The sequence below is a fragment of the Hypanus sabinus genome, chromosome 1, assembly GCF_030144855.1.
Source record: "Hypanus sabinus isolate sHypSab1 chromosome 1, sHypSab1.hap1, whole genome shotgun sequence".
NCBI lineage: Eukaryota > Metazoa > Chordata > Chondrichthyes > Myliobatiformes > Dasyatidae > Hypanus > Hypanus sabinus.
The window spans coordinates 158,350,985-158,374,904 of record NC_082706.1 but is presented as its reverse complement, the minus strand read 5'-3'; the positions used below and the strand labels follow the sequence as shown (position 1 = coordinate 158,374,904).

At 37.1% G+C, this 23,920-nt stretch overlaps 1 protein-coding gene across 2 annotated transcripts in view; it reads right to left on the bottom strand.

The window, feature by feature from the left end:
* Positions 1–855: 855 nt before the first annotated feature.
* yes1 (YES proto-oncogene 1, Src family tyrosine kinase) overlaps positions 856–23,920 on the bottom strand; it is a 67,495-nt gene continuing 44,430 nt past the window's right edge. For both annotated transcript variants that reach the window (XM_059979660.1, XM_059979656.1), the window contains 7 exons: positions 17,322–17,471; positions 16,793–16,948; positions 13,480–13,659; positions 9,093–9,169; positions 8,319–8,472; positions 7,353–7,484; positions 856–2,459 (listed from right to left, as the gene is read on the bottom strand). In XM_059979660.1, coding sequence (XP_059835643.1) covers positions 2,251–2,459; positions 7,353–7,484; positions 8,319–8,472; positions 9,093–9,169; positions 13,480–13,659; positions 16,793–16,948; positions 17,322–17,471 — 1,058 coding nt within the window. In that variant the 3' untranslated portion in view covers positions 856–2,250. The remainder of the gene's footprint in view (positions 2,460–7,352; positions 7,485–8,318; positions 8,473–9,092; positions 9,170–13,479; positions 13,660–16,792; positions 16,949–17,321; positions 17,472–23,920) is intronic.

Below are 23,920 nucleotides of genomic sequence, written 5' to 3'. Positions count from 1 at the left end.
ATCTATGCCAAGGACAGACTCCTGAATACATTTATACATTTATATCTTGAAATCAAGTACTAGGATTGGGTAACATGCAGTTCAATCTGGTAGTAAAATTGGTTATTGCAATCCCATGTCATCTCTTTGTTACATATTGAAACTAAAGAAAATTAATGTAATACTTGGAAAAGAAAACATCAACTATCACTTTAAGATCAATTACTAGATTCAGATTGTTTCATTGTTTTTAACATGCTTTATCTTTCAACTCTCTGGAGCATACATTGTCTGTGTGACATTATTTCACAAACTATCATTTTCCTTTGTGGTTAGTTAGAGATAACTGTGCCGTAGAGCCACTCTTACCTAGGTATCTTTGACCTGAACAGTCTAACATGAGGAGCTAATACCCAAACTACCACCAACACACAATCATGTTGAATGTTAGCAAAAGTCTACATTTTTACAGAAGCTTCAACTCAAGTCTACCCTGTAAAAAAAACAGAACTGATTAATTTGCGAGGACAAATTTCAAAACAAAAACATGGCTTTCTTAAATATTGCAAAAAGGTGGATTTACATGATTTTAAGCAATGCATGAAAATATACCTTTTACATTATACCAGAGTGGTTATGGAATTGATTTTATGATTCCATTTTGTTTTCCCAGCTGCACAACTCCCATCATTTGATGGCAATACTTCAAAACCTAATAAGTAGTATGTATTCGTGCACAGAAAATTATGAGTATGGCAGTTTCAGAGAAATCCTTTGAGCATATTTTCCCCACAGATTTGGAAATTGCTTTAAGAGATGTAAAATCAATTAAGCAGATTTTACAAGTGCACACTTTAAATGAAACAGAACAGAAAATCATGTATTGCATTATATTTTGTTTGAGGGTACAGGAAATCAAAAAGATAAAGATAAGTGAAAACAAGCCATTTTTCCTCTTTTAGCAAAGTGGTAACACAAATTTGTGTTTATTTACTGAACAATTGTTGTTACAGGAATGATTTTGTCCATTAATGAAAATAATCACTAGAAAGCTTTCTGGCAAAGGAGATCTGCAATTAGTACAGAAAACAAACACCCTGGCTTGGCTATTTTCAAAAAGGTTATGAACAAAAATTAGAGATTCTATGATTTCATACAGATTTAAAACTATCACAAAATATATTGAAGGAAAAAATGTACTATTGATGGCACTAATTAAGAAGATATGCTCTGTAGAAAAAAACTTCCATGGATGGAACAAGTTCTGTAAACATTTGGAAATTAGACTACGCAGAAAATGCTATTGCCCATCTTGTGCTTCAGTGCTGATAAGGTCATGACTAAATTTCAGCATTCCTCCCACAGTATATATTAACCTTACTGAAATGCTATGTAGTCCTAGCATTTTTAAATTTACCCTTAATAAACTTAGTGTTGCTGTTCACACATGATAGACGTTTCTATCTTGGTCAATATCACATTGCAGCAATAACACTGTGTCAATTATTGCTCGATATGTTTGAATGTCTGAAGCTTCAAGTTACGCTTATTTTCTTTGCTTATGCTTTCTAATTTTCTTTAGCAAAATAGCGATATCATAAATACCAAGCCTTTTACAGTCACTAAAGGAAGTTTGTTCTTTAGAAACCAACTTTTGCCAAAAATCAAAAAGCACCCCAAACCTATTTCCAAGCTAATATTACATGATTTCAAGTTTAAGAGTTTGTAGTTTAGTTCATAAAGTACAAAATGTGTTCATTATTTTCCTGCATTTCTGAATTAAACTCAAACTATGTATAAAATTTAAAATCTCATGCTGTATTTCCAGTTACATCAGTAGAAGTATTGAACACAGTGCAATACTCATGCTTACAGTCATCTGATTACTGAGGTCTGCCAAACTAGATCAACTCCTGCACGCACCCTATGTTTAAAAAAAATCCTGGGCAAACTTAACCCAAAGAGGCTTATCAGACATTGAAAATTTACTCCTTTTCAAAAATAGTGGATTTTAGTTAATATTTAGATTAGTGTTTTACATGATTGTATCTCTTCACATTTAAAAACATGGGCTAAAAACAACTAGTGTTCATAAAAAACTCCTTAGTACCCTGAAGTGAAATGGCAAATGATGATACATGTTCAAGAAACAAGAAGTGGTTCTGTGCAACTGCATAGTGGCAATTCCAAAAGGGGTATAGTGTTGATTGTGTCAAGAAGCAAGACACCTACAATCTTGGCAGACCAACAGCCAACTGCAGTTGACTTGGCTTATAGATTATCTCCAGGTTGATACTGGGGCTCTGTAGCAGTAAAGTAATCTTCTAGGAAGGATTGTATGTATTCAAACGTTGGTCTTTCATCAGGATCTTTCTTCCAACACTGTTTCATGAGCTCGTGCAGAGACTCTGGACATCCCTGAGGACAAGGCATTCTGTAGCCCCGTTCCACCTGCTCCAAAACTTCCCTGTTCACCATACCTGAAAACGAGAAGAGTAATAATTCAATCAGATCTATTTATTGAATTAAAAGCATTTACAATCTTTTACTCAGATTTGAAATAGGCAAATAGCTCTGAGTGTCCCGTAACCATCACAAACCCGTACATTGAAACAGAACAGAAACTAAAAGCAGGCTGTACAGATTTTAGTAGTACATTCAAAAGATTTCAGAAATCGACTTTGAATATAAAGATTGCATTTTAAATTCTGAAAACTGCTTTTCATTATCATGAAAGTTTATGCAAGACAAAAGTGATTGTAATTTCAACCAGTGGAACTGAATTATTTTTCCTCACATATTTCCAGTCTACATTTTGGTGCCGAGTTGCAAAACAGTACTTTTAGCCAATTGCCTCAACTAGTTTCTGAAAACACTTAATGATCATTTCCATAACAGTGAACACAAAATACTCAACTCCTAAAAATGTGAAACTAGTCCACATTTCACTACATAACTCTGCTGAGACGTATGAATTTCCCTTGTAGTTCTGAAGTAGTACTACACTACTATAAGTGTAACTTTTTGACTATTTCTCTGAAGCTCCAGAGGGAAGTACCAAAATTGAAAGCAATTGTCTAATAGCAGTCTGTACAATTTAGTTTTTTTTAAATAATATTTTCATTTTTTTATTGATTTGTGGGATGTAGGTTCAATTATCAGGGCAACTATTTATTTGTACTGTTAGGGATATGTCTATGAGTTGCCTACCTAACCTATGCAAGTTTTGTTGCAATGAAATTGTAACACCAAATTAGGTTTGTGTATTTGGTAATGATGTCAAAATAGTCTTGGTGAGTTGCTGCAGTGCCACTTATAGAGCATGCACACATGCTGGAGACATGATGTACTGCTAGTATAAACAGAAAACACTTAAGTTATGGAAGAAGTGTCAATTAAGTAGGTTGCTTTGTCCTGAGTGACCATGAAGTTCAATCATTGCTGAAACTGCATTCAAACAGACAAGTGCAGGGTCTTCCACTACATTCCAGCCATGCCTTACAGATGCCGTTGTTCCGTTGTTTAAAAACGGCTCTAGAAGTAATCCAGGAAATTATAGGCCAGTAAATTTGATGTCGGTAGTGGGTAAATTACTAGAAGGAGTACTAAGAGATAGGATCTACAAGTATTTAGATAGACAGGGACTTATTAGGGACAGTCAACACAGCTTTGTGCGTGGTAGGTCATGTTTAACAAATCTATTAAGAGTTTTTCGAGGAGGTTACAAGGAAAGTGGATGAAGGGAAGGCAGTGGATGTTATCTACATAGACTTCAGTAAGGCCTTTGACAAGGTCCCGCATGGGAGGTTAGTTAGGAAGATTCAGTCACTAAGTATACATGATGAGACAGTAAATTGGATTAGACATTGGCTCAATGGGAGAAGCCAGAGAATGGAAGTGGAGGATTGCTACTCTGATTGGAGGCCTTTGACTAGTGGTGTACCACAGGGATCAGTGCTGGGTCCATTGTTATTTGCCATCTATATCAATGATCTTTATGATAACGTGGTAAATTGGATCAGCAAATTTGCTGATGATACAAAGACTGGAAGTATAGTGGACAGTGAGGAAAGGTTTTCAAAGCTTGCAGAGGGATCTGGACCAGCTGGAAAAATGGGCTGAAAAATGGCAGATGGAGTTTAATACAGACAAGTGTGAGGTATTGCACTTTGGAAGGAAAAACCAAGGTAGAGCATACAAGGTAAATGGTAGGGCACTGAGGAATGCAGTAGAACAGAGGGATCTAGGAATACAGATACAAAATACCCTAAAGGTGGCCTCACAGGTAGATAGGGTCGTAAAGAGAGCTTTTGACACGTAGCCCTTTATAAATCAAAGTATTGAGTATAAGAGTTGGAATGTTATGGTGAGGTTGTATAAGGCACTGGTGAGGCCGAATTTGGAGTATTGTATTGCGTTTTGGTCACCGAATTACAGGAAGGATATTAATAAGGTTGAAAGAGTGCACAGAAGGTTTACAAGAACGTTGCCGGGACTTGAGAAACTGAGTTACAGAGAAAGGTTGAATAGGTTAGGACTTTATTCCCTGGAGCGTAGAAGAATGAGGGGAGATTTGATAGAGGTATATAAAATTATGATGGGTATAGATAGAATGAATGCAAGCAGGCTTTTTCCACTGAGGCTAGGAGAGAAAAAAAAGAGGACATGGATTAAGGACAAAGGGGAGAAGTTTAAAGGGAACATTAGAGGGAGCTTCTTAACTGAGAGGGTGGTGGGAGTGTAGAATGAGCTGCCAGATGAAGTGGTAAATGTGGGCTCACTTTTAACATTTAAGAAAAACTTGGACAGGTACATGGATGAGAGGTGTATGGAGGGATATGGGCCAGGTTGCGGTCAGTGGGACTAGGCAGAGAAATGGTTTGGCACAGCCAAGAAGGGCCAAAAGGCCTGTTTCTGCGCTGTAATGTTCTATGGTTCTATGCCAGAATGGTTTGTTACACCGGGAAATGAGTCACTTGCTGCAAACCACTTGTTCCCTGCCAGTTCTTAAAGTCAAAGTATTTTGTACAGTTTCTCCAATAAAATAGCAATTACAGGATTTTGGTAGTGGAAGATTTAATTATGTCAATTACACTGAACATCAAGGGAAGGTGATCAGACTTCCCTTGGAGTTTCTATTGCCTCATATGTTGATATCTATGTATGACCTTAAGAATAAATGTTGCCCAGGCTTTGCCACAGAAGGGCAATGACTGCTTGTAATCTGATGAGTTGCCAATTTAAACGTGCACTCAGTCAACAGCACACTTTCAATTTTGTGACAGCAAGCAGCTCGGAGTGATGAAGCAAATGAAAAACTGAAAGCAGATGTGCATAAGAAATGCCACTGATGAGCACACGTAATGATATCTTGGCTATTCCATCAACAACCATTACAACATTTATGCTAGGTATGATTCCAGCTAGAAGATTTTACTTGGTCCATTGATCTAAATGAAGATTCTTTAAAATATTTACAGAGACCAAACCAAGGTACTTTATCTGTGAAGAAACAGGTGATTCAAAGGCTTTGCAAGGTGGTACATGAACTCATTTTTTTCTGTCATTTAAATTTTATTTGTGGGTCTAGTCTGAGTGAGTGGCAATGAATATTACTGGACCATCAGTCACACTTATACCATAAATCAATCTGTTAAGTCAAATAATCCTTTTTTATCAAATAGAAAACTACATGTTCTGATTGTGCCTTTAATGGCACATTTATAGAATCATTATAGAACAGGAAAGTGTATGAGTCTATATTAGTTTTCTGTGTAGCAGCCCCAATTATTCTACCCCCTTGTTCTTCCTCTAAAAACTTGCACTTTTAGTTCAAGTGTTCATCAAGCCCCTTTAGAAAATCCTTACTTTTTCCACCAACCTAATAGGCACTGAATTGTAGATCATAACTATCTCCGACATAGGGTTTTCTAAAAACTCTACCATTGCATTTCAAATTCACGCCCCTTCACCATAGATAATCATTGATGGAAACAACTTATATTTTATCTAAACCCATCATGGCCTTTCATGTTTCTATGAACTCTCCTCTCAATATTTTTTTTAATCCAAGGAGAACATCATAATTTTTTCCATTCTAATCTTCCACTTGAAAACCCTCATCCTTGGAACCAGAAACTTTTACTGCATACACCCTTTCTGCGATCTAGGCAACCTTCTCAGTAGTAGTTGGAATTGTTCAAAATACTCCTCTTGTCGACTGACCAACATTTAACTAATTCTGACAGGTCCTAATTCAGTAGCTGGATTTAAATTCGAATCAATTAGTTAGAACAGTGATTCCCACATATCAGAAAGATTCTGGGATCTTCTCTTGATCCAAATTCCAGAATGGGTAATAAATCCATTTCTGAACACTTGTAACAAGGAATTAACAAGAAAGCTGGAAGAACTGCTCTCACTACAAAATAAGTTTGAGCTGAAGCCAAGGTTAAAAAAAAATCGTAACAAGACCTTTGCTTGCAGAAAGAAATCTCTGAACGATATCCTGCACTGTGGAAAAAGGTCGATATGTTATTAGCATTCTAACATTATACTTAGTGGAGTACGGTTTCAGTGTAGTCACATAACTTCTTTCAAAGCAACAAAACAGTCTGCAAATTACTGAATACCAGGATCTGAGCAACCTGAGTAACATTCAGCCCAATGTAGAGAAGCTTTTATCACTGCACTAAGCCCATCCATCTCACTGCAAGGTGAAAAAGCAATGAGGTAGTGAATAGTTGGACTATTAATGTACACTCTAAAATAGTTTTTTACTGAAATTAAATGAAATGATTTTATTTGTAGCTTTAAATAGATTGTACATTTTTTGCAATGATTTGTCACTGCTTTGAACTTGCAGCTCTTATTTTCTTCCACTGTGGATTGTAAATCAAAATTCTTTATAGTGTTTATGTAATGGCTGGAAAGGGAGGGGGGCTGCTAGGGATGTGGTCTGGGACACAAGGTGAGGGTAACTCCGAAAATTTGGGAACCACTGAATTCGAATGAGTTAATCTAACGCAATTGTTTCTGCGGATGTAGGAGATGGTATTGAGGTTTCTGAGTACGGCACCTATTTTCACAGTCAGAAGTGCTTGCAATTGCATCATTTTAGAAACTTTCTAATATTCATTCACTCTTATCTATAGCTTTCTGGTGACACCTTTGGGACTGTAAAAAGCCTAGGGTATAAAGTAGCAAGCACTTCTGAAATGAAGTCTAGAAAGAAAGAGGTGCGGCATTAAAGAGTCTGCAAATGCATTCTTTCAGAATGAATATTCCTTTATAAAAATTAAATATTCATCCAATTGTTTACTCAGCATTTTTGTTTACAAAAAGCAGTGATCAAGAATGTTGCCTTTATTTACCTGGATATGGTACTCTTCCCTTTGTAACCAGCTCTATCAGCAGAATTCCAAATGACCACACATCAGATTTGATAGTAAACCGTCCATATAAAGCAGCCTCTGGAGCTGTCCATTTGATAGGAAATTTAGCTCCTATACAAGAAGCACATTAGTTTTTATTGGAGCAGTGTGACCAGACAAATTGTACTTATTTCTAATATAAGTAATTGACTTAAGTTAATCTCCAAACCAAGGTAAAGGCCTGTAACCTTTGCGTTTTCTACAGGACCAACATTCACTTCATTAGTTCTTTAAATATTCATAGAACTCCCTTTCTGCTTTTATACTTAGCGTCACAGGGTTATACATGCCCTTGGGCTCAACTCATCCATACCATCTGTATTGCCCATTGAGCTAGTACAATCTGTCCACTGTTAGGGATTATTGCATAATAATGGATTGACAAGTGCAAAGGATATAATTCTGTTGGAAGCTACTCAGAGACTATTTACTAGAAATGGGTCTGTTGATTTATGAGGAAAGGTTGGACAAATTAGACTTGTACCCAGTGGAATTTACAAGCATGAGAGGGGATGACTGAAACATAGGATCCCGAGCCGTTTTGACAGAGTAGATGTGGAGAGGGCATTTTCTTAAGAAAATATTATAATATTATAATATAAGAAAAATAAGAAAATAGCACCTACTGATTAATGAGTGTTTCCCATTAAGGGAACATAAAATGATTTTTTTCCCCCTTAGCTCTTAAGAATCTTGAGTCTTTGAATATTATTTAAGGCAGAACTAGATAGGTAGTTGATAAGCAAGGAGGCAAACAGTTTCTCTGGATTAATGGGAAACTGGTTTTGAAGTTAAAATCAAATTAGCCATGATCTTATGGAATGGCAGAGTAAACTCAAGAGCTAGTGGCATACTTCAGTTCCAAATTAGTATACAGAAATGTTTGTATATAGAACTAAGTTTTACCTTGTCTTGCTGTATATTCATTGTCTTCAATCAACCGTGCTAAGCCAAAGTCTGCTATTTTACATACAAGATTGTCACCCACAAGGATGTTGGCTGCTCTTAGGTCTCTGTGGATGTAGTTCATTCGTTCAATATACGCCATGCCATCAGCAATCTTATTAAACATAGAAGTTTTACACATTTAAGAAAATATTTTTTATGATCTTCACCAATTAAGAAAAATCAATGTGCTTCAGTAAAGCTCAAATGCATTAATGAATATCTGCTACTTATAAACTATACAAAGTACCATGAGCATAAAGATTAATTACATGGTAACTTGAAAAAGACTATGAAAGTCGAAACTCACACTTAATTTACTACATTTAGACCAAGCACAACACAAACAATAACATGCATCTTGTGAAAGTACAGCCATCCATGTTAGAATCACAGGTTTTCCTGATACTCAAAATAGGTGTCAGAATTGCAAAATCTAAAATTATACTGATTACTATCTGTAGGATACAGCAAAACTAACAGAAAATCTCAAATTATATATACTACTGTAACTGATGAACATCAAAATCAACATCTTACTTACTCGAAGAAGTTCAATTTACTAACAAAGAATTCTGACTTGCAGACTGAAAATATTTTCAGATGACTTGCAATCATACTGCATGGTCAGGATGTTCTGTTACTTTACAAGAATCCATTTAACAGAAAACTATCATTAGCACCAACAGTCATGTGTAATCTCAATTATGTGCTCTACATTTTTTAAAAACTTACTTGTGCAGCCATATCAACAAGTTGTGGAAGTTTCAGGGACTTTCCATCGCCTTCCTTTACAAAATCCAATAAACTTCCTGTAGCAGGAAAATTAATATTGTTCATTTGTATCATTATATTATTTTTTAATAATTAGAGCAAGACTGAGTCTTTAATCTCCAGCACTACTCAATGAAACTCCCTGCCAAAATAATTATTTCCTTCTTTGAGGACGATAAACCAACTTTTGATCTGCTCTAGTCTCTTCCTACAAGGCTCAATGAATTTTGCTTCATAACACTCATGTGAAATGCCTCAGAAAATGTGCCGTATTAAAGGTGCTATGTGCAAGCTATTGATAACAAGAGACAATATAATGATCATAACCTCATGGACACAATTAGGACAGAACAGTACTTTAGAAGCAATGATGTTAGCAGCTTTGCTGGAATTGCAGAAAACATACACAATCAGACACATTGGGTAAGCTACATTCCACATGCAGATGATTAAATACAAATGCTTCAAATCTATTACTTTAGTTATTAGCATAAACCACCCCCTACAATGTTAGGCATCACTGGACAACAAAATTGAAAGGCTAGAAATGCTTGAAATAAAAAGAACTCAACAAGTTTAAAAGGGGTACAGTCTAATAAAATGAGATGGGGGTTGGTGGTTTCAGAATGAAATGTCAATATCTTACAATCCTCTTCAGATAGAGGGGAAAATTAGAAGATAGTTGTTGCCGCACCTCACTTCATTTAAAAAAAAGAGGTCAAGGACATGCCAATCAACTGCTGGGCAGTCAGATTGCCCCTAGCTTTAGGAAAGCTTTGGAAATAAAATGGGACATACAAGTAGGTGCTTAGAGAAGTTTTATTTGATGAAGGAAAGCCATCATGGATCTGTTAAAAATCACATTAAACTACTCTAATTGTTTTTCATTTGTTGAGGTACACATTAATGAAGGCAATACAATGGATTTCAGAAGAGGTTAGATATAATCCCACATAAAAACTCATTGGCAAATCTGAGAAAGTAAAGAGTCAGTGGCAACAGTGAAAAGAAATCTGATTTAAAGGGAAAATATAGCATGCAGGCAAATATAGTTGTCAGTGGAGGGACAGTCTTTTCTTAAATTATTTTAATAACATAGTAATGAACATGTAAGGCAAAATTTCCAAATCTGTACAGGACACAAACTTCACATAAAGAACAAGTAACAGGATGCCAGAAGACAGAAAACTGGGTTGACTGGGCAAGCAAGAGGCAAGTGATATCTAATACAGAGTGTGAAGTGCTATACTTTAGCAGAACAAGTAGGAGACAATCCAGTCGAGTAGGCACATGTCTGAAGGGTGTACAGGACAGAAGGAAATTAGTATTTTTAAATACTTCTCAGTGGCAGTGCACATCAAGAGAGTAGTTAGGAAACCATAACAACTCACAAACAGTACAGGAACAAGGAGATTACATTGCACCTACTCAAAACACAGCTTGACCGCAACGTTCACCTCTGTTTACAGGATATTAAGAAAATAGGAAGGAGATGTTTTCACTAAAGGCAAGCTGAAGAAGTGGGTTGTTCTCTTTGGAAGCACAAAATATTGAGGAGAGATGAGAACATGACTGATTTGAATACAAAAATTATTTCCATTATTAGATGTTAAAATAGAAGGAACTCCCATTAGAATAGAGATGAGGAGGAATTTCTTAAGCCAGAGGGTAATTGAATCTGTGGAATTCATTGCTATAGAAAACAAGTAGTAAATCATTGCTGTGGAAGCCAAGTCATTGGATATATTTAAAGAGGAGGTGATAGGTTCTTGATTAGTAAGGATATCAAAGGTTATGGTAACAAGGAAAGAAAATGGGATTGAAAGAGATAATAACTCAATCATGATAGAATAGTGCAGCAGTGTCAATGGGCCGAATGTCCTAACTCTGCCCCTATGTCTTACGGTTGCATGGTCTTATGTTTTAAGAATTAACGGCATTGATATAAAATTTAAAATGATGTATGTAATATAAATCAGATTGTGACAAAACACACTGAAATTCACAGTCTCTAGGGATGATGGAAACATAACCAATCAATAGGTGTTTCAAATGGAATCTGGATGGGAGAAAAATTAATTTATAGCCCCATGGGTAAAAGAATGGTGGAATTGAATTGCTCTTCTCAGAGCCAGTACAGATTCAGTGGGCTGCTTCTTGTACTGTAACGATTCTAATATTAAAACAAATTTTCACACTGTACTGCAAAGTCGTGTCACGTATGCTGGGTGTTAAAATAAATTTTCAACTTATCATAATAAGAACATGCTACTGATTGTTGAATTAGGTAAAATGAACACTGAAGCACTATTAACAGGTACATTATAAGGGAATGGAAGTTATGCTGAACTTCTCTAAAAGCAAGGGAATTCATAGCCATACAGAAAATGATCATCCTCCACTGAATACTCTGTCTAGAATCAAGAATCAACTTTATTAGCCGTTTACTATACATTTACATGTATTAGGAACTTGCTGTGGTGTGTTGGTTAGGCTGCGACATGCAACACAAAACATCAATTATAAAGAATAAAGAATTATATAAAAAATCAAGTTAGAGGTTAAAGTACGAATATGGAATAGAATGTGCATAAATACTAGCATGTATTTACAATGTAGTGCTGTGACAAGGATAGATGGATAGAGAGGGTGGGGGTGCTAACTCGAAAGGTCAATCAAATTAACTACCTCAGGGAAAAATTTTTGAGATGAAGTTTCTCTTTTAATAACCCTTGTCTAGGGATGAAGGAGATCAGTAGGATGATATCAATTAATTCAAAAAACATAACCAGCAATAAAGCAGCAACACTTACAAAATGCTGGAGGAACTCAGCAGGCCAGGTAGCATCTATGAGAAAGAGTAAACAGTTAACATTTCAGGCAGAGACCCTCCCTCAGGAATGGAGAAAAATGATGAGGTCACAGTAAGAGGTGGAGGGAGGGGAGGAAGGAATACATGGCAGTAGGTGATAGGTGAAATGGGCGACAGGAGAAGAAAAGAGATGTGGTCGATTGGTTAAAGAAATAAAGGGCTGGAGAAGGGGGAATCTGATAAGAGAGGACAGAAGGCCATGGAATAAAGGGCAGGAGGAGCACTAGAGGGAGGTGATGGGCAGTTAAGGAGCTAAGGTGAGAGAGGGAAATGGAACAGGGAACGGTGAAGGAGAGGAGATCCTCCTTCCCTTTCTTCCATGGCTTTCTATCCTCTCCCATCAGATTCCCTCTTCACCAGCCCTTTATCTCTTTCACCAGTTGACCTCAGCTCTTTACTTCACCCCTCCCCCATTTCACCTATCACTGTGTATTTCTTCCTCCCCTCCCCCAACCTTCTCACTCTGACCTCATCTATTTTCTTTAGTCCTGGTGAACTGTCTCGGCCCTAAACATTGACTGTTTACTCTTTTCCATTGGTGCTGAGTTTCTCCACCATTTTGTGTGCATTGTTTGGATTTCCAGCATCTGCAGATTTTCTCGTTTGCAACACACAAACTGCTAAGATGAATTCTTACATCTTTTATATAATCTGAAATCCAGGAATCATGCCAATGGCAGTTATGATGAAGGCACCTCAACTTGAAACACCAACTCCTGTTTTCTTTCCACAGATGTTGCCTCACCTGCTGAATTTTTCTAGAATTTCAGATTTATAGCAATTTCAATTTTTTTAATAATATAAATCTTACATTTGAAATGAAAAGCAACACTCCAAATCATAACATGCATACATGTGTGCATATATAAATGTAGCACTTTAATATCAGGAATAATTAAACTAACAAAATTGGCGTTTTCTCTGAAATCTAATTTTGTGCAGGTTTATTCTGTGCAACACATTTGAATGAAAAGAAAACTTTTATAATTTTTCTTTATTTCATGACCTTTTTGTCACTCCCTCTACTTTGATGCATTACTGATTTGACAACTCAACTCTTGCAAGGTTCTACTTATTAAACTCTTGCTCCAGTGAAAAGAATGCTACCAAAAGTAGGTTATTCAACATACACTATTACAACGAACCTTTCCTATAAATAAAAGTTCTTCCTTTAACCTTTGACGTCTGTTACAAACTTAGTAAGTTGTCTTGTTTGCTAGTTAAAAAATATTTTTGTCCAGAAATACTGTTTTTGTCGAATTCAGATTCTATTCACCCTCAAATCATGTTTCTTTACTGGTGACAGGAAAGCTTTAATTAAACATTAAAAAACTGTAACTATGTGAAATCTTTAAAAAGAGACCTGCAAAAAGAATTAAAGTGCTCAACTGGGTCTCAAAAGCATCAAGTACATATGGCATGTACAGTATAGTTGCCACAGATATTTTACAAGAAAATTGGTTTATACAAACTAACCTTTAGCCATGTACTCTGTTACAATATAAATTGGCTCTTCTGAAACAACAGCATACAATGGTACGAGCTTATCATGACGTAACTTCTTCATAATTTGAGCTTCCTGCAAAAATGCTTCTGGAGACATAGTACCAGGTTTTAGTGTTTTAATTGCCACTTTTGTGGTACCATTCCAAGTTCCTGAAAAGAAAGATACTATGTTGGAATCATCTTCATAATTCTGTTGCAAAACTTCTCCAACCTTACCATATCTTTAATTGATAACCATAAGCTAATATTTTTGTTGAAAATTTAGCAATGCTGCATACACACTTACACATTTTCTAAAGCACGTTTTTGAATTAAGATAAAATTTTTACTGAACAGTTCTCTGAAGAAAAATTAAAATTAAATCACAGGAAAACAAAATATTTTGTGATATTTTTGCAAAAACCTACTGGGAGATCTAAATCACTTGCATGATAAACAATGTAAAATATATAAAACCACAGACATTAGCAAAGTTTGAATTGCCTTCAATGTATTGTATTCTTTTACAACTTGAAACATTGCAGTCAGTTGTAAAGGGATTGCATTGGAAATATCACTGAATCCTGATGAGTTTCTCTTCGATCTGTTACTTAAGTGAGATCAATGCAAGTAACACGAGAATGAAGAACTGTGGAAACTTGTTAAGTTTGATTGCAGTATAATAGGATTTTATAAAGGTAGAACACGATCTCACTTCTAAATTCATGTAGCCAGTTTATCACATGCCTTCCAAACACATATTATGTACTAGTGATTCCACTTTCAATATTCTCTGCACACAATGCTCTCCCTCCAGTCAGCTTGTGAACAGGGTGGAGAACGTCTGATTCAACTAAAGGCTTTTCTTTCTCAAAACCTGCTGTTATCCCTGATTTTCATACACTTCAAGGGAAGCATGTATGAACAGGAAACAAGGTTGCCCTTTTCAGTGGCAAATTCTCTCCCTCAGCCTGCTGGTATCTTTCTTTTGTTTTCGTGGGTGGACCAGTTTTATTTTTAAAAAGAGGAATTTTATTAAATAAAGGTGGCCTGAATTTCACTATTCTCATAGACAAAACTGAGTTTCGCCAGTTAATGAGTCTCAAACCCATCACTCAATCAGGAATCTGTGGTTTATACGACAATATGTTTTTCTCTCCCAGATGCTCTCAATCTTTGAAGGGTTGCCCTTGAATGTATCAAAATACTAGCATAGTCTGTTATGAAAGCTCTCCTTTTTTGGGGAGGGGGGCTCTAATTATTCATCTAATTGAATCTGAAAATTCTTCACACGTCTATTGGTGAACCTCAGGATAATGGTTTAGTTACTATGAGAAGGAAAAATGTATTCAATGATAAGATTCTTTGGAACTTTTTTACCCTGAAGGTCTGTGGATGCTGATTCAAGTGCTAGTTAAGTGATGTCAACAGATTTCGGTATGCCAAATAAGTTAAGAGATTCACAGTACTGTGCAAAAGTCTTAGGCACCCTATGTTTTTGATATAAATTTTGTTTTACATGTTTATTTTTTATGTCTTCTGCAAGAGTGTGTCAGTAGAAAAGAGCACATTTTAGATTTCCAAACATTCATTTTTCAAAAAATGAAATGTTTAGAGAAATTTTGGGATTTCATTAATGGCAGCAACTTATTAAGTAAAAGACTTTATTTCAATTAAAAACTTGATTACTTTGTAGGTATATAGCCCAGTGCATGATTAAACAAAGATAACAAACAGGTGCTAACAATTGAGAAACAGGTGTAGAAGGAATCAAACAGGGCAAAGGGCAACCAAACTAAAAGGTGAGGGTGTGACAAATACGACAGTCTAACCTTCAAAATCATCAATTCTTACATCATGGCAAGTGTGAGCATAGCAACAAAACACAAGTTGGTCATCCTGCATCAGCAAGGTCTCTCCCATGCAAGAATTTCATGGCAGACAGGAGCTTCAAGAAGTGCTGTCCAAGCTCTTCTGAAGAAGCACAAAGAAGCAGGCAAGGTTCAGGAAGGACCAGAACTGCAGTGTTCAGCCACAGAAAGTGAGTGAATAGATGAGGGATACTTCAGACTGATATCCCTGTTAAAACAGCAGAAGTCCAGCACTGCTGTCATCTCTGAACTCACAGAAATCATTGGAACCTAAGTACCCCTTTCTACAGTCCAGAGAAATCTTGTCAGAAGTGGTCTTCATATAAGATTTGCTGGCAAAAACCTATATCTCCAAAGTGGAAACAAAGCCAAGAGACTCAGCTACACACTAAATCACGAGGGTGTTGAACAATGGCAGCAAGTTCTCTGAACTGACGAGTCAAAATTTGAAAATTTTGGCTTAAACAGGAGGAAGTGTGTCAAGTAGAAGAGCTGGAGGGTGCTACATGGATGAATGTCTGCAGCCAACAGTGAACCACGACGGAGGCCTGGGGCTGTAATTCTGCAAAAGGAACTGGTGATCTGGTCAGAATTAATAGAATTCTCAATGCTGAGAAGTACAAGCATATACTCATTCATAATGCTATATAATCAGGGACATTGTCTGATTGGTCCCAACTTCATTCTACAGGATAATGACCCCAAACACACGTCCAAGGTCAAAACAGAAACATGTTCAGCAAAATGAAAAACAAGGAGTTCCACAACAGATTGTATGACTTCCACAGAGTCCTGATCTCAACGTTATCGAGGCTGTCTGGGATTACCTGGAGAGACAAGCAATGAGACAGCCAAAGTCTGCAGAACTGGGGCTAGTTCTCCAACATGCTTGCAACAACCCAACAGCTGATTTTCTTATAAAACTGCTTGACGCTGTATCTAAGAATTGATGCAGTTTTAAAAGGAAAAAAGATGATCACACCAAATATTGATTTCATTTAGTGCTCTTTACAGTAATTATTTTGATATTTAGAAACTATTTTTGAAAACATGTTTGCTTTGCAGAATATTTTTACACATGCCTAAGACTTATGCACTGTATTGTAGGTATAGTGAGGAAGTGTGTTGATCTTATTGAACAGGCTTAAGACCAGTGTGAACTACTGGTGCACCTATTTTTTTCTGTTTATACACACACATATATATCTGCTACTCAGTGACAGGGATTCCAGGCATTTGGTATTGATTAAGAGACTACCAATTAGAATACCAATTAGACTTTGTTGAGATTGTTTCAATTATCAATAATGACTATTGAGAATTGGACATGTTTAAAATAAAGATAACTGCTGTGTATCCTGACAGAACCTGTAATTTACAAATTTCACTAATTTAAAAACCCCTTTGCTTCCCTCTTCTCCATATAAACTTACCCATCCAAACTTCACCAAAACAACCTTGTCCAAGTTTAACTTCCAGACGCAAGGAATCCCGAGGAATTTCCCATGCATCTTTAGCTAGTCCCTGGGTTTGTGGTTTCACAGTAGGGCACACAGTAGTTAATCTATGGCATAAGCCATCTGCATGATCTGAAGAAATTGAGAATTTAACAAATTTACGGAAGAGTCAACAAACTGAAGTGTGAAAGACATTAAAAACATGGAATAAAAAATACTTCACAATGTTACAATCCATAAAATCTTTCAAAATAGTGAATTTGATGGAACATTAATTGCTGTGTCAATTTTTCATAATGCAGCATCACATGGCTACAATGGGAAATCAGATTAAAATAGCTTCTTTCTTCCTAGGTAATTTTAGGATTATGAGTTCCCCATTTAAACAACTACCAATTTTTTATATACACCATGATACATGCCAATGATATTAAATGTCATTCTGATTTTTCAAACAAGGTATATATTTCTGAAATTCTAATTATCTGATTCTTTTAGAAAGTACCTGTGTAGTGTTTCACCAGCTTCTGTAGTGACTCGAATTGTGCTCTTGTTGTAATATAATAACCGCCACTGTCGAGTTTTCTGATCTTGTAGTGTTTGACATTATCAGCTTTTACTTCATCCCAATCCCTTATTGAAAGGGAATATGCACCTGAAAGTAATTTAAACCATTTGGAAATGTGTCATTTTTATAAGCTAGTGTTTTCTATTTGTTAATCAGCTAGATAAATATTTTGAACTTTCCTTCAAATGGTTCCTTTCTAATGTCAACACCAATTCAAAAGTGCACAAGAACATAGAAAAATCTGAATTTAATGTAACAGCATTATATATATATATTTCTTTGCAACTATTCATCTTCCTATCCTGCTGCCAGAGTATTGCTTTGAACAATCTGAGAATTATTTTCAGGCATGCTGTTAACTGCAGCACAAGCCTTCACTTTGTTCATCATTGTTCTCATCATCGATTGCATCTTGTTAACAGTGTTTACACAGTACAAATTCAAATTTTGTGATAACATTGCTCAGTTCAAAAAAAGTCAAAATATTACATGGATACATATTATTAGTGCAAACTGGGAACCTCTTGTACTCATTTTATATTTGTTGTTGTTGTTTCCCATCACCTTTTCCCAAAAAGTGTTTGCAAGGCTAAGAAATTATAAGCCGAAATAATATTTAAAGATTGTTACAGGGAATATTTTGTGAAGCCAGAAATGACCTTCATAAGCTTAGAAAATCCCTACTTCTGTCAGACACATCTCAAATATGGGATGAGATTACAGAGTACCTGGAGGCAGGCACGTGACAAAATAGGCCAAAGCCAGCATTGTTTCCTGAAAGGAAAATCCCACCTGACTAACCTACTGCAATTTTTTGAGGAAATTACAAGCAGGGTAGACAAAGCAGATGCAGTAGATGTGGTGTATTTCGATTTTCAGGCCTTTGACAAGATGCTGCACATGAAGGTCCTTAGCAAGAGCCCATGGAATTACAGGGAAGCTACTAGCATGGATGGAGGATTGACTGATCAGCAGAACAGAGAGTGGGAATAAAGGGATGCTACTCTGGCTGGCTGCCGGTTACCAGTGGAGTTGACTGGAAGAATTGGATTAGTCCATAAATGAATAGCAGAGCACCCTCGATGGGCCAAATGGCCTACTTCTGCTGCTATATCTTATGGTCTAAACTTGTAGGCCTTTGTTACTCTTGATAGACACCTTTACTCTCAATAGACCATGGATTTGCACCTTGTAAAGTTTCCAGGGCGCAAGCCTGGTCAAGGTTTTTTGTTGTGGAAGACCAGCAGTTGCCCAAGCTGCAAGCGTTCCCTCTCCACGCCACCGATATTGTCCAAGGGAAGGGCATTAGGATCCATACAGCTTGGCATTGGTGTCGTTGCACAGCAATATGTGGTTGAAGTGCCTTGCTCAAGGACACACACGCAGCCTCAGCCAAGGTTCGAACTAGACGAACGCCTTAACAACTTGGCCATGCACCAACACAATGGTTTAAATATGGAGAAAGAGAACAGAAACAGATTCAAATGTTGGGACTTCAGTGATACATCAACTGAAAAGACAAGAAGACTGCTAACTGAAAGCAAAAACACATTTCTAAATCTATTTACCGTAAATTCTGGTGTATAAGCCGAGAATTTGGCCCTAAATTTTGGTCCTAAAATTTGGAGGTTGGTTTATACAGAGGGTGCCAACTTTGGAAAAACATATGATTTGTTTAAACGCACATCTAGTGGCTGGAGCACGGAGATCAAACCACCAGGGATGACTGCAATGTCTGTATATTCAGCTTTCAATGCTGCTTTTGTCTCACCTGACAAGTGCGCTTTGAACACATCCCAGACAAGTAGTGACTTTTCCTTCCCGAAACCTTCGGGACGTCGACGCCACACCTCTTTAACCCACTTCAAGCAACCCACTTCGTCCATCTATCAGCGATCTTGAACGTAAACAACACCCTGTGGGAATTTTCTGAGCAATCTTTGTTTTTTGTCTCAACACAAGATCACGTTTATTCATAAATTGGGTGCACCAAATTGGCGTAGCTTTGAAATTTTCGTTGAGCTCATGGTGTTTTTCGGCCCATTTCAATGCTTGAACTCGAATCATTTCTCTGGTAACAATGTATCCAGACAATCGCTGGTGATTCACCCACTCTAAAACTTTTTCTCCCAGTTCTGGCCACTGGCATGTTTTCCCGCGGTTTGCACATTTCGCCTTTGGCATTTCCCTCAGCGTCTCCTCTGCCTAGCTCCACTCTCTCACTTGTTTCCCGTTTACACTAAACCTCTTAGCAGCTGCAGAATTATTCGTTCCTTTAGCAAAATCGACAACCTTCAGCTTGAAGCCAGCATTATAATGCATTTGTTTTAATCTTTTGTACATGGCAGTCGCAAACTCAATATTGAGTACACGTACTGATCCCGCTATCCCGTGTTATGTTTTAACAAGATTATGATGGGCACTAAATAGTTTCACAGGGGTTAGATTTCAGAGGATTCTTTACCATTGGAGACCTAATCCAAAATTTCCCTCCCTAATTTATTTATTAAGAATTTGCTTATAACGCTCTACAATGTGTAGGCCTGTTTTCTTAGTAGGTTCTGGCTCACAAAATTTCCCGGTTCCGCATCCGGCAAAGCTGAGTACCAGCCTGTGAGATCTTGTGATCTTTTCTGGTTAAGTCAAAAACATCTACAAAAGGGGTCGGCTTATACAAAGGTAACGTGAAAAAGGTCACTTTTTTAACCTTGAAAATGGGGGGGGGGGGTCGGCTTATACTCTGGAACATACGGTAAACATGTATTTTACTCCACTTTCAAAAGAAATAGATTTAAAAGGAAAACCAGGATTCAAATTGCAAATTTTGCAAGTTTGTAATTTAAAATACATCATTCACAGTAACACTATGATCTGCTATCCGATTGTTTGGAAATCATGAGATTCAACATTCTGATTCATCAGGGTCCCATTTTCACACCCTCTTTGGATACATCTCTTCCCACACTCACTTTGGACTTAGTGAGGTCCCATTTCTGCACTCTTTGAACTCTTGTAGCTCACAGAAAATTTACTAAACTATTGGAAGGCTGTCTGCACATTGTTGAGTATTACATAGCAACAAGGAAAATCCACGAGTACAACACCAAAGTCCTGTAGGTGCCAAATTATCATAATTTTACTGTACTTTTATCCCTCAGTTCATTATCACACAATTCTTATTTTTATCTGACCATTTATTTGACCATACAAGAGAGATGAACTGGCACAAGGTACATTAATTCTGCCCTTTTGTTCAATGAGTTCATTGCAGAACTTCAAAAAGCCTGTTTTTAGCCCCATCTGTACATAGTAGATGCACCAGTGGGCAAATAAACGTAGCAGTCTACATAAACAGTCAATATAATGTCATGGACACCGTATAGAATGTAATCATCTCGTTGGAATGGTGACTGATAAATTGATAAAATTGGACAACACATGGCAAAAGTTATATTACAGCTATAAAAGCTTTGATTGATCATACTTGAGTGGTGTGACAAGCTCTGTGCACCAAACCATAGGAAAGATATCTACTCTCTTAAGAGAGTGGCATAAATTCAGCAGAATTCAGAAAAATGGCTGTTAAAAATGCTGACATAAAAGGATAAGATTGGAAGTGTGCATTTTCATTCATTGCCCAGGATCTGGGCACTGTATATTCTAAATCCCCTTGAACTGACCAGTGTGTTCAACCATGGTGGAACACAATGGTGGACCTGGAGTCACACACAGGCAGACCAGATGAATTTCTTTTTCTAAAGGACATCAGTGAATCAGAGGTCTAATCCAGTGCCTTTAAGTTTTCATTACTACTCAACAATTTTCTTTAAATTTCACATTAAGTGAACTTAAATTAGTATTTAAAATCATGAAATTACTCTTTTTGACAGAAAGAATAAGGCAATAAAAGAACTTAAAAGATAGTAAAGTAAATATCAAATGAGTAAAGGTTTCTTATCTGCAAATCTGAAGCTCAATAAACAGTAGCGGGGGAGGGAGAACGGGGAATGTTATCAGATCTTTCAACGCAAGGACGTTGAATCACGATAGAGAAAGTCTTGCGTCATGTTATATAAGGTTTAGGCAGGATGTACTTGAAGAACTGGGTACAATTGTGGCATACGGGAGGGCATTTGCCCAAGTGGGTACATCAAAGTTGTACTTAATTCGATACAGAATACAAGAGATAAATTATCCTGTTAAACAAACCAAGGTCTATTAACAGGAATTTAAATGGTGATGGCTACTTGATCAAAATTTACAAATATTTAAACTATTAAGGGAACTAAAAGATAGAAAGTATTTACGCTAACTGGGGAGATCTCTGTGCTCTCCATTAGCTAAACTCTGTGGAACTTTTCTGGCTAAATTCCGCAATCCAACTTGAATCACTTATTTCTACTATTTCCTTACATTTGTTTTATAAACTTAATTAAGTTCCTAACTCCCATTAGACCCCAATTCCTTACAATGAGGACAGTTGCAAATTATTTAACATTTCTTCAATTTCCTTTAATTATAATTTCTTTTGTCTCTGCTTCTATCTTTGCTAATTTCTTCATATTTGTAGGAACTCTTAATCATCTTCTTTATTTAGTCACATATCCTAATTTTCTTTTCCATCAATTTTCTGGTTATTTTGTGCTAATTTTTAAAGCTCACGATCATAGGGCTTCCTCATAGAGTCCGCACAGAAACAGGTCCTTCAACCCATTTAGTCTATACTGACTTGATCTTCTGCCTAGAATCTACCTGCAACCAAATCATACCTCTCCAAACCTTTCCCATCTTAAATGTTACAACTGAATGCACATCTACCACCTCTGCTGGCAGCTCATCCCACACTGATACTATCCTCTGAGTGAAGAAGTTTCCCCTCGGATTTCCCTTCAGTACCTTACCTCTCACCCAAACCTATGTCTTCTAGTCTCGCCCAACCTGAGGGGCATAAGCCTGCATGCATTCACCCTATCTACATCCCTCAATTTTGTATATTTCTAGATTATTTTGTAAATACTGTAAAGTTCTTTCAAAAACAGGTAACTTATGTAGTTAGCTACTTCTGGCAGAATTAGGGAGAAGAACATCTTTTAAAGTAAGTTTATTACTGAAAATTGTGAATTATCTAAATGTTTGCCATTGGTTCCTTAAATCCACCTTTTAATCTAATTTTTCATTCTACTTCAGATACATACCATGCCTCCCTATCTGATACAGACCTATCCCATTCCTTTCAAGTTCAATATGACATTCTTTCAATATTGATACTTTACACTAATATAAACTTTTGTGCTATTCCCCAGTTGGTTTCCACTGTGTCAATTAGTTTGGGATAACTTGGCTCCATTTCATGAATTTGAAACTACATTTGCCAATTACGTTTTCCAACAGAATTAGCAATGCCTTATTGGAGCAAAGTATGGGGGTGGGGGGGTGGGGATATCAGAGGTAATTTCTTTAGACAGAGAATGGTAGATGTGAGGAACAAGCTGCTGGGAGTGGTGGTAGAGGCAGATATATTAGGGACATTTAAGAAACTCTCAAATAGATGCATGGATGACAAAAAAATGGAGGGCTCTGTGGGAGGGTAGGGTTAGATCAGGCATGGGGCAAACTACGGCCCGCGGGCCATAAGCGGCCCGTTAAGCTTTTTAATCCGGCCCGCAAAACTTTATGAAATTATATTAATAAACCTTGTTAACGTTTTTTTCCCCGCAATTCTGGCGTTTTCCCAATAGATGATGCACTCTATATACATTTGTGGCGACCCATTTCCTGGCACATCTGAACCGGCTCACAATTAGCCAGCGTTCCGGCGAAGGGAGATAGCCTGCAGGGATTTGCAAGCACAGAGCTTTGGAGCCTCTGCGCAGGGGGGCAGGTTGAGGGAGGCTTAAAAGTGAGGCTGGGGATTTCGAATAAAGTTTTTTCCTTCGACTACAGTTACCGACTCCATGTCGTAATTTTAGCACTGCATGTAGTACACCGCTGCACATTGACCTTTGTTGAGGTGCAGCATATTACTCCACATTTGCGCTTTACTCTTTGTTCGGCTCGACCTATTTGTGTGAACAGGCGTTCAGCGTCATGAACATCAACAAAGCCAGCCACAGATCCAAGTTAACTGACTAACACCTCAGATCCATCCTGAGAATCGCCACAACAAAACTAAATCCAGACTTTGATGTGCTGGCTAAAAAGGGAGACCAACAACACTGTTCCCACTGAAATTAAAAATAAGTTTCTTCGTTGTGTTATGTAAAAAATGCATTTGAAAATATTTTTCTCAATAAGCCTTACATGTTACATGTCATTTCTGTTAAGTGATGGACATGAGTAGTGCGCAGGTGCACGTACGTTCTCAAAATAAAAAATGCGCTCCAGATCAAATAACGCGCTCTGCATACTGACGCGCTGTCACTGTTCTGTCTTTGTGCTGGTCGTTGTTGAGTTTTGGCACAGGGGACAATTGAATCAGAAGGAGCAGGACAAGTAGACCTGCATCTCCTACCGTTTTTGAAATAAAGACAGTCAGG